Source organism: Falco punctatus, assembly GCF_963210335.1.
Source record: "Falco punctatus genome assembly, chromosome: Z".
NCBI lineage: Eukaryota > Metazoa > Chordata > Aves > Falconiformes > Falconidae > Falco > Falco punctatus.
Window position 1 is genome coordinate 65,252,625 of NC_137586.1, and position 16,034 is coordinate 65,268,658.

Consider the following 16,034-nt stretch of genomic DNA (forward strand, 5'->3'; position numbering starts at 1 on the left):
CCAGTCCTTGTAGAGTTCTCAGAGACTCTCCAGCACTTTTGGTTCTTAATTTCACCCCGGGGGACTCTCCAGTTACTTCAGTATCCAGAAGCCCGGAAGAAAACCTGATGTCCGCTAGGCTCACTTTCTCAATGTATTTCTCTAGGCATATACAGATATTCAGGTCACTTTACAAAAGCATTTTTTAGCTAGAAACACTTTCTCTAAATATATCCTTTGTATGATATACGTGCCGTTTCCCACTACCTTTTGAAGATTCTATTTAGAAGTAAAACCTTCTACTCCAATCTCAAGTATTTTCACTCTACTCTGAGGAGTATACATTCATGTACAAAAGTAACTGACAATCAGTTAGCTATCAGGAGACTTGACCTTGAAGTCATACTGAGCTTTTGAAGGGAGCTAATTAATTGCAGATAGAGCAAACCTTTTGAAACCTTAACCAGATGAGAATATTTACTTCATATGACTCATATACAAAACTCCTTTAGAACTGCACTTCAGGAGAACTCTCTGGTCAGAGCTTGCTCTGTCAGCTTACAGAAATAAAGAAAATATCTGAGCTGTGTTTCTAGATGTAATCTGCTCTCAGCAACTGCAAGACAGTCTTTTCAGCCTGAGATGAATGTAATAGTACTTGGTAGATCCCTAAGACACAGGAAGGATCCAGAGATATAAAGAATGCCAGACTCTCACGCATGAAATTTGCATTATTTTAGTGAGTAAAATCACCTTCAGTCTTGAGGGTTGTTTTCTGTGCAAGTTAGAACTATAAATGACTAAATCATAATAATGCTATTGGACTGCATGAGTTTAATGATTTCCAATTACGAGAAGTGCTTATATTGCCACCTGCTGGGCTTTGTCGATTCACGAGCAAAAAAGGCAGATCAGCAAGGTCTTCAACAAATGTGCGTTGTTTTTCGAATGCCTCTTGCAGGCACAGAGTGGGCAATCATTTAAAGTTGAATGAACAGAGTCACAGAAACCCCAAACCATCAGTGTTAATGGCTCCAACAGACTACTTCTCTTTTATACTATTTATACTCTTTTACTCTTTTTATACTTGGGCTAATCCCCAAGCATCAAATCCTCTTCACAAAATATATTAAATTTTCAATTTGTTTTATGTTAAAATGTAAGTAAATACATTTTTAAGGTCCATGTTTAGCAACTCTTGCCCCATGTGAAAGTATCTGTTTACAAGAAGGGACACAATATATTTAACATACTGAATAGTAAGGTGTTCTTGCTACAGTGCAGTATCTAATACTGCAAAGATAAGGTAACAACAAGTACTAGAATATTTTCTCTAGGATAATTGACACCTCCTCTATGCTGAATATTTCAGTCACTTCTGTGATTGTACAAATATTGCAGAGTGCTGTGTGTGCTACACTAAAATTCTATCGGTTTCAACATAGGTGACACTATTGTGGGGGTTTACTACAGATCATCTGATCAGGAAGAAGTCAAACAAAGAAGGAGTAGTTGCAGATATGAAGGCTGGGGGCAGCCTTGGCTGTGGTGACCATGAGATGGTGGAGTTCAGGATCCTGCATGGAGGAGGCAGGGCAATAAGCAGCATTGTAACCCTGGGCTTCAGGGGAGATAATTTTATCTCTTCAAGGACCTGCTTGGAGGAATCCCATGGGTTAGGGCTCTGGAAGGCAGGGGGTCCAAGAGAGCTGGCTAAAATTCCAGCGTCACTTCCTCCAAGCTCAAGATCAGTGCATGCCTATAAGAAATCAAGCAAAAGTGGCAGGAGGAGACCTGCATGGATGAGCAAGGAGCTGCTGGCAAAGCTCAAACAGAAGAATGAACTTTGCCAGATGTGGAAAGAGGGACAGGCGACTTGGGAGGAACACAGGAACGTTGTCAGAGTATGCAGGGATGTGACAAGGAAGGCTAAGGTCCACATGGAATTAAATGTGGCATGGGATGTCAAGGAAAACAGGAAGAGCTTCTTCAAGTACATCAGCAGGAAAAGGATGACAAGGGAAAATGTGGGCCTGGTGCTAAATGAGGTGGGTGCCCCAGTGATGAAGGACACAGAGAAGGTAGAGTTACTGAATGGCCTCTTTGCTTCAGTGTTTACAGCCAAGGCCAGCCCTGAGGTTTCCCAGACCCTAGAGGCAAGAAAGGAAGTCTAGAGAAAGGTGGACTTTCTCTTGGTCAAGAAGGATCATGTTGGAGATCACTTAAGCAAACTTGACACCCACATGGACCCTGCTGGGATGCACCCCTGAATGCTGAGGCAGCTGGCAGGTATTGCTGAGCCACCATCCATCACCTTTGAAAGGTCATGGAGGACAGGAGTGGTGCCTGAGGACTGGAGGAAAGCCAGTGCAACTCCAGCCTTCAAAAAGGGCAGGAAGGAGTTCCCAGGAAACTGCAGGCTGGTCTGCCTCACCTCCATCCCTGGAAAGGTGATGGAACAGCTCATCCTGGGGGTCATATCAAAGCATGGGGAGGAAAAGAAGGTTATCAGGAGTAGTCAACATGGACTCACCAAGGGGAAATCATGCCTGACCAACCTGACAGCCTTCTGTGATAGAATGGCTGGCTGGGTAGATGAGGGGAGAGCAGTGGATGTTGTCTGCCTTGACCTCAGCAAGGCTTTGACACTGTCTCCCATAACATCCCCATAGGTGAGCTCCGGCAGTGTGGGTTGGGTGAGTGGACAGGGCGGCGGATTGAGAACTGGCTGAATGGCAGAGCTCAGGGGGCTGTGACCAGCAGCACAGAGCCTGGCTGGGGGCCTGTAGCTCGTGGTGTTCCCCAGGGGTCAGTGCTGGGTCCAGCCCTGTTCAACTCATTCACCAGTGACCTGGATGAGGGGACAGAGCACACCCTCAGCAAGCTGCTGATGATACAGAACCCGGAGGAGCGGCTGATGCACCAGAGGCTGCGCTGCCATTCAGCGAGACCTGGACAGGCTGGAGAGCTGGGGCAGAGGGACCTCATGGAGTTCAGCAAAGGCAAGTGCAGGGTCCTGCCCCTGGGGAGGGACAGCCCCAGGCACCAGCACAGGCTGGGGGTGACCTGCTGGAAGGCAGCTCTGTGGAGAAGGACCTGGGAGTGCTGGTGGGCAACAAGGTGTCCATGGGCCAGCAGTGTGCCCTGGTGGCCAAGAAGGCCAATGCCCTAGTGAGGCCCCATCTGGAGTGCTGTGCCCAGTTCTGGGCTCCCCACTTCAAGGGAGACAGGGAACTGCTGGAGAGGGCCCAGCAGAGGGTTACAAAGATGATGAGGGGACTGGAGCATCTCCCTTGTGAGGAAAGGCTGAGAGAGCCGGGCCTGTTTCGCCTGCAGAAGAGAAGACTGAGAGAGGACCTTATCAATATCTACAAATATTTTAAGGGTGAATGTCAAGAGGATATGGGTCCAGTCTCTTTTCAGTGGTGCCCAGTGACAGAACAAGGGGGAACAGGCACAAATTGCAGCACAGGAAGTTCCACCTGAACATGAGGAAGAATATTTTTACTTTGAGGGTGACAGACCACTGGAACAAGCTGCCCAGAGAGGCTGTGGAGTCTCCTTCTCTGGAGATATTCAAAAGCTGCCTGGTCGTGGTCCTGTGCAACCTGCTCCAGGTGCACTTGCTTTAGCAGGGGGTTGGGCTAGTTGACCTCCAGAGGTCCCTTCCCACCCTGACCATTCTGTGTCAATGCAGTTATTGTGTAGTATTGTTTTATGCAGTGCAGCTCATGTACAAGATGATGCAGCAAACTTGGTGTAGATATAAGTGATGGCCAAAATTGCTTACAAATTTGCAGCAAACAAAGTGCTTGCAGAACATATTTACTTTCTTTAAATTTAGAAAAATCATGAGAGTGAGGACTAGTAGAAAACCACTGCATATGGGACTTTGCCATTAAAGTGTCATATGTTTTGTAATAATAGTATTATTTCTTACACAAAAAATAGCATTTAGGAAACAAATTAAATCTAAGGAGGCAATATATTTGGGGGATTTTTGAATCTGAGAATTCTTTGGATGAAACTAAAAATAATGTGGGAAAAGATATCTTTGAAACTTAAAACCAAACTTGTAGAAATGGTCCAGTTCTCCTTTTTATCCTAAACTGATTTTGCTCCCTTCACCATTATGCCATTGAATAGGGACAAACAAACAACTGCCTAAAACTGGCAAAAAATCCAACCCTAAAGATAGATGTTCTACTTTCATTTGTGTAACTGCTTTGTTTTTCCTTGCTTCCCCTCAGGTCAGAGAATTTATAAATGTTTAACTATGTTTTTTCTGGTTAAACATATAGTTGAAAGAAATGTTTCACATATATGTTTGCCATTCTTCAGAGAGTTCTAGCTTGCTATTGCTCCTAGACTTAAGGTGATGTATACTGAGAAATGCAATATGAGTGGACATACCTGGGATATTTTTAAGGGAGCTCAGGCAGGCGCAGCTCAGAACTTGAACTTAACAGCAAGGAATATCACACATGCTGCAAAATCTGCCTACAAACAAAATATATGAGCCTATTTGGAACATCAAGATTAGACCATTTTCAAGGTCAGATCTTGCTAAGCTGAAATTAGCTAAGATGGACATTTGAATGCAATGCCGCAGACTGTAGCATAGCCATGTTGGTCAGCTTCAGTTACAGCTCTTCCTCTCAGAAATTCCCAAATGTCCCCACTGGCCCAAGTGGAACTGATCAGAAACATCTGCATAACCACAATGTGGAAAAGCAGTAGGTATGTACTGGAACTCTGTTCTCACCAAGTGCCATCCTTTTCCTCCTCCACTCTATTCATGACAAACATCTTGCCTGCATTGAAAAGCACCACTCCCAATACCAGCTAAGATGGGTTTTCATGATAGTTTTCATTAATGAGGGGAGTGAAGCTTTGACATACCTTCATGCTGATTTTGTTGATAAAAAAGATCTCTAAATGGTTCTGCAAGGGCTGGTTAATCTTACTGGTATAGTGCTGCAGCTTTTGGATGCCAAGTTATAGCTATTTCAAGTAGTTGTTTTAAACTCTTTAGTGGTATTGGTGTAATTTTACTGTGCATAATTTTGCATGGAATTTTATTTAAATGAATGAAAATGCATGATTAAAAGTAAATTTGAAAATAAGAAGATGTACCCCATAAGTGAGTCAACCAAGTCACCAGCAAAACAACCATCTGTGAAGAGGTGTTGTAATCAGGTTTTGGGAATGAAAACAATGGCCAGACTCAAATGTGTATGATACAGACAGACGGAGGCTGTAATCTGAACTAAGGAAACTCCCAAGAAGCAGAGAAAACAGAATAAGGGCTGTGTTGTGTTAAACTTTGGCTTCAGGTAACTATGAGTTGATCTTTCCCTGTACCTCAGGCTGGATTACTGGAACTGTGTTACAAAGAAGTGCTAGCTATAAGGATGAAAGTCCCTGTCCTTCAGCTTTTTGGAGTGCTGTGGAAGCCTTAGGCTTGCCTGGAATGTGCTGATGTTTAGTGTGCACCCCAGCCATGGAAGTTAGCACTAGCATTCCTGATCTGGAGTCACTGACCTCAGGACATACGCTACTACCTCCCCTTCTTTGCACACAGAGAATAGCAGAGTGTCAAGATTTGAGAGGGTCACAGTCAGGAAGAAATCAGACTATAACTCATAAGACTCCAGAAACCTTGTCTTAGTTCCAGTAAAAAAATCTCAAGACATCCATAACCTATATATCCTTGCTGTAAACTCTACTGGATAGGAGCTCCCTTCATTCTTCACTCTTAAAAATACTGACATTATACTTGTCACTTACTTATCATCAAGCCCACAGACCATCTTCAGCTCCTTCCTAAAATGTGACAAGTCTTTCCAGAAACCAACAGCTCACTCCATCAGACAGCTTACACTTCTCTACTTAAACACAGCTGGATCTCTTGAGGTATATAAGCACCTGTCTCCTTTGACCACAGACTCACAGGTAAAGGACAAAGGCCTCTTACCTCCCCTGAAAATGAATTGCCTGCCCAGACCACCTCATACCACAGTCGCATTTTTACCAGCTGGGCTGGGGCTAGTCTCTCTGGCATTCAGGTTAGCTTCACAGACCATAACGTATGGAAAACACTAGAGGACCTGCAGATACTTTCCACTGACTGTCTCAGAAGAGTCAAGCAGGTCTGGCTGTCCACCCTTGTCTTTTCAGAAGTGTAACTTTGCTAAATCAGATGTTCCAGAAATTGTACCTAACTAGTATCTAGTCAGCTATGTTACTGAAACAAGTTTCTAAAACATGCCCAGGATCCTGTGCATGTCAAGGTTAACTGTGTAGAACTGGAATTCTGTGGCTGTAAGTGTTCATTTCTACCCTTGAACTTGGTTTGTTTTTCAAAAATTCAGAGCTGAAATATGGGCATGCATGACAGATCAATCAGCCTTCAATAAGCTGAACAGACTGAACTTTTATTCTCACAGCCATGACTGTGTTTTTCAAGCTCTTTGTTCTTTTTAAATCTTATCTTCCCAGTGATATAATGTAAATATTACATACTAATGTAGTAAAACCCCTCCATGCGATTCTACTGTATTATTTGAGTTCATCCAGTTTACCACTTTGTAACATGGAGTGTGCAGTTTGATCCATGTTTCTGACTTCTGGTTCTTCCACGCTGCACATATTTTGCAACCTCATGGCAATATACTGACAAACAACTTCTCCAAGAGGAACTGGGAGAAAATACCTCTGTCCAAATGCATGAAATAAGGCTAAATGGGGGAGGAGGGGATGCAGGGAGGAAGCCAACTACAGGAAAGACTATAGTGGCTTTTTTACCCACTTTTTTGTACCCACTTGAGTTTGGGCTGCATGGGGCCAGTGGCATTCTCTTTCATAACTACCCATTGCCCAATGGACTGCATCACCACTAAGGCCTTGGCACCACAATCTGTGCTCCAATCCTGCTCCTGAAATATCCTGCCTGACTCCTAGATGCTAACAAACCTACCCTTGTGCAAAGAGGGAGTAGCCTGGAAAAGGACATCCTGGGAATCTGCTTTTATCACAAGCTGCATCTGGCAGTGCCCTTTTTTTACATCTTTCCAGCCTTTAAACCTGATATAAATAGACAGTAGTAAGTATAACTTTTTTTGAATTGGATGGGTTACAAAAAAAATGTGTGAAAGTAACCTGAAAGAGCCAGTTTCCTAACCATTTAAATTTACAAGTCCCACGAGCCAACCTAGGTAAATCTCTCTCCCCTTGAGATGCCAGAGAAAGTAAGTAATAGAAAGCACTTACTTGTTTTGAAATTAGCCTCCTCTTTCTGACCAGACTGGTAGTTTATGTTTCATTTGAGACTGTATCTCAAGATTTTGTGTCCAGAGATCTCTCTCATGGCTGCTTTGAAGACCTTCTTATCCCAACCTGATTTTGCAGTCTGATTCAGCTTCCACATCCAGGTACAAATCCTACCCAGGTTAACTGCTTTTGCCTTCAGAAGCAGTTTTCTCTTGTTATTTCCATGTTTGATGGGGTGTACGTTCTTGGAGAGATGGAGCTAGTAAAGATGCAAAGACTTTTTAAAGAAATGCAACTTTCAGATTCTACTTTTTAATTGCTGCCCTTGAAGTCTTAACTACCTAATTCAGAGATACCATTGGCTACTTGTAGTATATTTCTTAGACTTTTGCAAACTGGGTTTTGTCCTGAAAATTATATGTCAGTTATTATATTTCATTATAACCTGGAATAGTCTTCTAGTCCAGTGTTCCACAGGCTATACTGTAACACAAGGCTGGCCTGAATTTATTCATATTAGACCTATGCATAATTTTTTTCTAAAAAAATAATGAGCAATTCATAAAAATCCTGCCATAGACAATCCACTGCAAATCTCAGTAAACTGCCACTGTGCGAAAGTTCCAGGTTTCTATTTCTGCATTTGTTTGGCATTGAATTCTTACCCTGGAGACTGTTAAATCTTTTCTTCTGGAAATAAGGCTCTGTAATCTGGATATGTACAGGCCATTAGTGAGGCATTTCTTAATCTTTTTTTTTTTTTTTTTTTTTTTTAAACTGAAATAGTCTATGTTCCTGAAGTCTCACTTGTCAGGTAGATTTTTCCAGTTCTATAATAATGGCTTTCTTCTCAAGCATATGTATATTGTAACAATTTTTTTTGACCTGAAAATATCAGAAGTTTTCTAAGAAATATAGATTCAGGATGAGTCCCTAACCTTTGTGTGCCCTAGAGTCAATAATATTTTGAGTATGTCCATTATTATGTTGATTAAGGACCAAGCAAGTAACAGCATGCAAGAATGTAGAGTCCCCCAGGCAACTTCTTTGAGGGTTTTCCAGCCTTGTAGGTTTTGTTTCCTAGTGGACCTCATGCCCATGTTGAATTCTGCTTTTGCATGATCCTACTGTCCTGCTGAGTATGGCATCTCTACAGATAGAACAGACTCATTTAAACCCACTTTGGCTTACATGGTTCAGAAATACAGAATTCAGGAAATCTGTCCCACTGATGGTGAAGCTAAACAAACTACCTGGGCAGACAGGAGCCCTGAAGAAAATACTGATTCAGATAAAAGTCTCTCTAGAAATCCTTCTGCATGGACAGGCTCCCAGAAATGGGTAATAAAACCAAACTTAATTCTCAGTTATGAAATTCAGTTGTTAAATATACATAGCCCAAGCAAGCTTGTGTGCCATCATAAAAACTCCCAGGAACTTATTTGATCAAGGCATATACATGTCAACATCTGATTGATTCCTTAGCTTTTCTGGCTCCATCCTGTACCCATATGCTACCGTGGGACCTGGCTTCAGTGGGAACAGAATCAAATTTTGTGTTTACAGATCCTGAGCTAAAGCTTAAGCATAAAAATTGTCAGTGGTCAAAAAGCAGTGCTGAAAACACAATGCCTATATAGTGCTACATATTTTCCAAGTCTATGCCATGCAGAGAGAATTCACAGATCTGTGTAGGTTCTAACCATCTAACTAGGTAGAAACTGACATTGCATTTACATATTTTTTGTTCCTCAAGCTGTGGTCTCTTAGTGCTGGTAGTCTTTAAGAAAAAGTGTCCATTAAACTGTTTTGTTACGGCCTGCTAGGCATTTTTTGCTACTGCTCTTGAAGTTGTGGGACCTTTTGAAGCTTGTATGGTAACTGAAGGACTGTGGCATTCTCAACTCACTAAACTAAACCACTTTACGTATAATATTTATCTACAGTTATGGATTCTTCTATTAATGTCCAGTTTTTGAAGTCTACAGTTAAACTCATCTAGCTTGACCGTGGTCTCCAGGATAGCTTTCTTAAAATGTCTGATTTTTTAAAGTAGAACTGGTAGGCTTAACTGGCTGAACTAAGACATCACTCAGACAGTTTATTTATGGTCTGAAAGTGGATGCTCATTTGTTTAATGTAACTGAACTCTGCTTGTTAATCCATGTTCTGACTTTCTGTGTATTTTGTCCAGGAATATTTTAGGTGCTATCAGCCTATTTGTGGCAAACTAGATAGAATATCATTGTTTTTGAAGTACAGGAAAACATTTTTCAGCTCTTTAAATGTGTTGTGCCAGTAGGAAATATGGGACTGAGCTGGAAATCACCGTGAGCCAGCAGTGGATGAGATAAGGTTAAATGACAAATCACTAAAGCACAGAAACAAAGGAATCAAATTAGCTCAATTTCTCATTTCCTTTTCCTCTTCTGCAAAAGAGTCAGAATGATAAATGCCAAGCAAAGACAAAAAATGCTCATAAGATTTCATTTAAACTCTGCTGAGAGCAAATCATGAAGCCACTATCAGTGTTTCTCCCAGTGAACAAATCTGCCCACAGAACTCACCATCATCACTGGCACAAGCTAACACCAGGGCTGGTGAGCTCAGCAGAAAAGCTTGTGACAGAGTAACCTGGAGATGTGAGTGACTGATATCCAGTCAGTGTTTGAAATGGGACAATATGCACTCTTATGTTGGTGCTTTTTATATTTCTGCATATTTTGAAAATCATTTTACCCACAATGTTATGGAGAGGAGGGGATGTTACAGCTGCTGAGATCCTTCTGAGGGCTGTTGCCTCCTGCTGAGCTCCTGCATGCTCTGGCCATACTATCAGCCTTCACAGCCCAGTGCTGACTGGCCTTTGTGAGGGACAAGGCTCACCATTGCACAGACCCCATGGTAAGTTCAGACTCAGCAGCAATCACTTATAAGCAGAGGCAGCTCTTCATTTGCCAGATCCTCATTTGACTCCCCCAAAGGCTGATGTGGAAACTGTACTTCAGGATTATGGTTTCAGGAGCTCCTGTATAGTGGTATTTCTGGGCAAGACACAACAGCACACTCAAAGTACGGTTAATAGCAGCACTTCTGTGGTTGTTTATAAACACTTCACTCAGCCCATCAGGCAGATTTTATTTTTGGGATAATAATCCAGAAAATAAAAAATAGACAAAAGTAGAGCTGACAATGAAACACAGAAAACCTGTTCTGGCTGAAATTTCTGACAGATCCAAAATCACTGGGACTCCGAGTCCTACTTGCAGAATGACACAGGGACTCTAACATCTGAATCCCACCAAAAGACAGGGCAAAATAATGTCAAGGACTGCATTGACTCTGCAAAAGCTTAGTTTCTTTAAAACATGTTTCTGCTCTTGAAGTGACTTTGTAATGAATCTTGATGACCCAGTGAGGCAGATGTAGTCAAAAAGTGCTTACCATGTCTGGCAAAAGGAAGAGGGGTCCAAGAAGAGGAAGAGGGGACACAAAGGTGGGATTGAATGACATCCGTAATCCTCCAACTGACAAGTCACTTGTCAGTGGCCCAGCACTTGATGTGAATTACAACAGCTTCCAAGGTCTTGCAGTGTATGTTGCCTGCCAACAGCTCCTAGGAGCCAGCCTAGCAATCACAAACCAGTGCCCCTGTTCTTTCCTCAAGCCACATGCCTTCTCCTAGCCAAAAGGAAGAGGGATGGCACCAGCCCAGCCCCAGCAGCCACTCTCCTTACATTGTAGACTCTCAACAAGGAGAGATCTGAGGGGTTTACACGGCTTTGCACTGTAGAACGGAAACTGAACCTTTGACTTCTGGAGATACCTATCTTCAGACAATACAATTCTCATTCTGAAGATGAAAGGGCTCCTGAGGTGCCATTGATTGTTTTGGAAATTATTTTCACCAAAGAATGCTGGTATCCCTCCCAGCCTGAATTAACAGCCGCCAGGGCTGGAGCCAGGAGCATTCATGTAATAACAGAACAATGATACTACTTCTCATTTCACTTATGCTACAAATCACACAGCTTGATAGCCTGGAAAAGTTGCTGGTACCCCTATTTTATTTTAGTGTGTATGAAGACATCCACTTAATCTGATTTGCAAGTACAATAGTAAGTGTGAATGCTCTGAGAAAAGTCACATAGGTCACACAATACCTAACAGGCAGCTCTAGGCCTTAAGCCTGAAGGTGAAAACGTATATGAGGTACAGTTTCTTTCATGACATCAGGAAGCCTGTATTGCTGGTTAACCACTTGTGTTGGATTTTGTCAGACCTTTTGAATAAATCTCACTGACTACTTAATAAAACACTACAGAGGAAGTAAAGTAATAATAAAAAGTGTTCTCTTCTGTACCTTGTTAAAGTATTACTTCCTTCACGTGTTTAACCTATTCACTGATGTGTTTTGGCACTGATTCCGCTACGTAATATAATGGCATTTTTCAAAACAGCATGTTCAAACACCCTCCCCACTGCTTTTGTGTATAATACTCTTCTTGCCCATACTGGCACTTTGTTACGGTAACATTTGGCACAGAGGGCAGGGCAGTACTTTATTCCAGCCATCTGACACACTATGGTTGTTTTGGCTTGACATAAAAATATAGTTTCTTTTACCAAGGTCATGACAAAAATGTACTCCTCTGACTTATAAAACTTCTGGCATGATTGGTCTATTGAACTGGGATAAATCAGTCCACATAAATCAGTGACAGGTCAGTATCATTCTTAAGCAAGAAATGCTCCAAGAAGAGGATTCTTTTGGAGTGTTTACTTACTAAAACCAGACAGTCTCCACTTCCACCCCATGGCTGGATCCCTTTGTACAGGAATGTTTCACTTGTAGCAGTCAAGGGCTTCATGAGCTGTACTGTCCCACAAGGATGTGAACATTAGAGTGCTCCATGGTTTTAAGCTCTGAGTGAGAGTCAAAGAGTAGTCTTGTGCCAAAGATGGACAAAGGCACACAAAACCCCCCTCAAAACAGCAAATTAAAGGAGCTGCTTGGCTTCTCTGATTAGTCAAGTTCAGCTGGAGGTCCTTGTACTAACTAGTCAAGTCTTCAGTAGAGGGGAAACAAAATTTTCAAAGGATTAATTCTCCTGATCAACACCACTCTGGCTCTGCTTCCCCTGAGATTCAATGAGTTACTCCTCATTGAAATCCTCATTTCCTAAGACTTGTCTGAAGCTTCAGTTTCTGAAACAGTAGGTGAATATATTCACTGAGCAAGGGACATGTAGCCAAATGTCCCTGCAGATGAGGGAGCACCTGACACTATACCATCTCTCCCAGTCTCACAGATCTGTTGAAAAGCAAGACACAAGATGGATCCCTGTAGGATATTCTTTTGGGTATCTCTGTAGTGAAAGACTCCTGGCAGCTATGGCTCATTTCTTTCTGTCCTTTGCTGAACATAAAAACCCAAATGTTCTATGTAAAATAGGAAATGCATGCAGAAGGCCCAACATCTTTCAAAGGTCCAGACAGCTTTACCCGAAAGGCTGTGAAAAAAACATCCCACATTTGACCAATAGAGATGAAGAGATCACAGCAATTCAGAAAGCAGCCTAGGAGGATTCTTCACTTGGGTTCTCCTGCACCCAACAGAACACAGCATCAGCAGAAGGAAGATGACAGTTAACATTACTTTCAAGTATTCTTGTGCCATCCCTCTCAAACTGTGGTTTCAATGTGACTGCTACCTGAACAACAGAAATGAGGAGGCACTTTTGCTATTGCTGGGCTAAAAAATCACTATATTTAACCTTACACTACAGTGGCAACTGCTGATTTTATTCTGGAGGCTTTTGAATCACGTGGTCTAACAACACACTAACAATTTTGATGCCTATGGCCGTCCAGCTGGATTTTATTTCTGTCATGGTTTGTCTGAAAGGTATGGCTGTATGTGTGTGTATTCATGCACACACACACTCATAGTGTGTGTGTTTGTGTGTGAGTGTGAGTGTGCGTGTGTGAGCATGCACACATATGAGCTTTACAGCCACTTCACGTTGCAGGTTTCAGTTTACAGGACTGCTGGTGGATGATCAGTCTGTCTGGAAGAAAAGTACGCCCACAAATATCACATGGAACTAGCTGGTTCTGGGCGCTGGTCCAGGCAGCCTCATTTAAAGAATCAAGATCATAGAAGCCTTTGGCTGGAAAATTAAAAAAAGAAAGTATCAGGTTTCATTCTGGAGACCCACATTCAACTCTTTATGGAAAATATTTTCAGGAAATACCTGTTGACTGAGCCTTTCAGTTTAACCAAACCATATTGCTTTTGCAAATAAAAAAGAAGGAAAAGAAAGAAGCAAAAGAGTAAAAAATATATAAAAAAGACTCTGCTTTTTGTCCCAGGGGTTGAATTAAATTAACTTCAAACTGAATCATTCTGTATTGTGTAAGAGTACAGAGAAAACATGAGTATAGAAAAATTAAGACTACAGAAAAATCATGCTGTGTATTATGATATGCATTCTCAGCTAATTATTAACATCTTTGCATACATACTATTATCAGCAAATTTCACTTTTTGGCTTTACTTCAAGTTCTGCTTAATGAGCATGTGTTATCTGGCTATGGCAATGAGTGGAAGCATATCACACTTGAGAATATGCTCTTTGTACTGCTCTGGAGAGGGGGCCAATTTTCCTTTTGTTGAAGTCTAAGCAAGTTTTGCCACTAAGTGGAATAAAGCTTAGGTAAGTCTAAAACCTTACAGACAAAACCTACAGTTCTTTTAAGTCACAGTTTCCAGTGAGGTCATTGCACTGATGCATCTATTGTCCTCTGAACACTGAGTCTTACCCTCAGTTATTTTCCACTGCAGGAAGAGTGACTGCTCTGCAGGCCCAGGAGCATTCTTCAAATGCTCACATTAGATGTATTTTCAAGATTTTCAGTATATAAAAAAAAATGTTGTTTACTTTATTCTTGAAATGGACTTTCACACAGTGTTGTTTCAAACTGATTTCCAAAAAGGCCAGGTAGATTGCTTAATACCTGGATTTAGATCTTAAGAGTTTTCATTTGAAGTGCATGCAAATCTACATGGCTCGATTTGAAGTTGTATTTGCTTTGCCCTTCTCAAAAGGTGTGACAATACAGGAAAAGACAAAAAAACCTGGTTTTTCCTTTGAACTGTTAACAGCAGATGATTTTTAAAAGGATTTGTGCATTTAAAAATATTCCATGGTTTCTGTCATTGCCACATGATAGAGCTCTTCATTAAAAGCCCATACAGTTTTAATATGATTCATATCCAATGGTTCACATAACCACAATAAGCCTTAGATCTCTTAATATGCCTGTTCCTAATGTTCTTTTTGTTAGAAGAGCAACCAAGTAGTGGTTTTTTTTTTTTTTGGCTGAGACAAATATCCCTTTTGCTTGCAGGAAATGAATGTGTATTTTCTGTACTTTTCAAAGTTTATGGAATATAAAAAAAAGAGAAAGAGAGATGACTTTCTCCTTGCAGGCATGTCTTAGGCATTCCACAAACAAAACACTGTGTAATCAGGGCAGTGGTTGTCTTCCTGTGACACTTGAGTTTTCAGAAAAAGATTTATGTAAGTTATAAAAAGTTTTATGTAAGCAGCTAATATTTCTAAGCCTTTTTTTTAACATTGCCTGTTCCATTCAACAACAGGAGTAGTCCCTCCTCCCTAAGCTGAGAAACTGTGAGACATGCAGTACGTGTATGCAGTCTCTAGGTCAGTTATAGCATTTACCAGATGATAGAGAGTAAGTCTTTCGGAAAAAGAACAACACTGAGATTTTCTCAAGGCCAAGAGCATGAGGCAACTGCAGGGGGAACAACAATTTTAGCTCAGGCTACAGAGCTGATCACGCTTGCATCAGCGGGCATTTAGGAACAGATGCTGGAAGCAGGTCAGTGTTCCCTGGGGAACTGTGAGCACACACACGCACCTCACAGGAGGTGCATGGTGCCTGATATGACTCATTGCATAAATGGGAAAATTTTCTGATTCATATCTGGGAGCATTCTGCTGGATTGTTCTCTCAAAGAGTGGTTGTGTTTCTGCTTCCACTCCTTCAAATTAAGAATAGTGCATTTCAAAATAACCTAATTTGTCCCTTTGTATGCTCCTCTTTCAGATGGAATTCTCATTTTCTCCATCTTTTTTGCCACACAACATGTAATAATTAAAGAGAGCTTAACAACAAAAAGAGCAAATACAATGAAAATGTCTTTTGAACCTATCTTTTACTGCAGATTCAATTGTGCTGCTTGGCATCTGTTAACCAAGTCCTGATCTGATTTTATTTGAGCTGCGATAATTATTATTTTGAACAGCTGGTTAGTGTTCTTAGTGATCCTGCTTTCTTCTGTGTGTGTCTTCTGGGGACATATTTCTTTGTACTACTGTAAACTGATCTATGTATGACTCGTTTCACAGTGAATTGTAGGAGAATTTGTCTACTTTTCCAGACATAAGTGGAAGCTGTGGGAAATGATGGGGAATATATAAAAAAAAGTGGGTGAATTAACTGCTTGTGAGCAAGTGGTCCAAACTTGGCACAAAGTAGCTCAGGCCAGTTGGCAGGGCTGGGGCAAGGATCCAGCTGAAATTGTGAAATAACTTTATGTGGGAATGGGGAGGTCCTAGGAGCAGCTTTCAGGCAAAGCACAGATGAGATTTTCTTTTGGTCCTACAGTAAGCACACACCCCTGGGATACGTCTGCGAGCCCAGCTCTGTTGTGTGCTGGGCATCAGCAGTTTCCACTGATGTGAAAAAGTGCG

General features: G+C 41.6%; 1 protein-coding gene across 1 annotated transcript in view; it reads right to left on the minus strand.

Annotated features, from left to right (window-relative positions):
• Window positions 1-1,064: 1,064 nt before the first annotated feature.
• The window catches only part of LOC308056151 (zinc finger protein 474-like), a gene marked incomplete at its 5' end in the record, with an annotated part of 33,475 nt that continues 18,505 nt past the window's right edge, over window positions 1,065-16,034 (minus strand). The window contains 3 exon segments of the mRNA XM_080371069.1: window positions 1,065-4,610; window positions 4,612-4,629; window positions 4,631-4,689. Of these exon segments, the coding sequence (XP_080227195.1) occupies window positions 4,557-4,610; window positions 4,612-4,629; window positions 4,631-4,689 (131 nt within the window). The 3' untranslated portion in view covers window positions 1,065-4,556.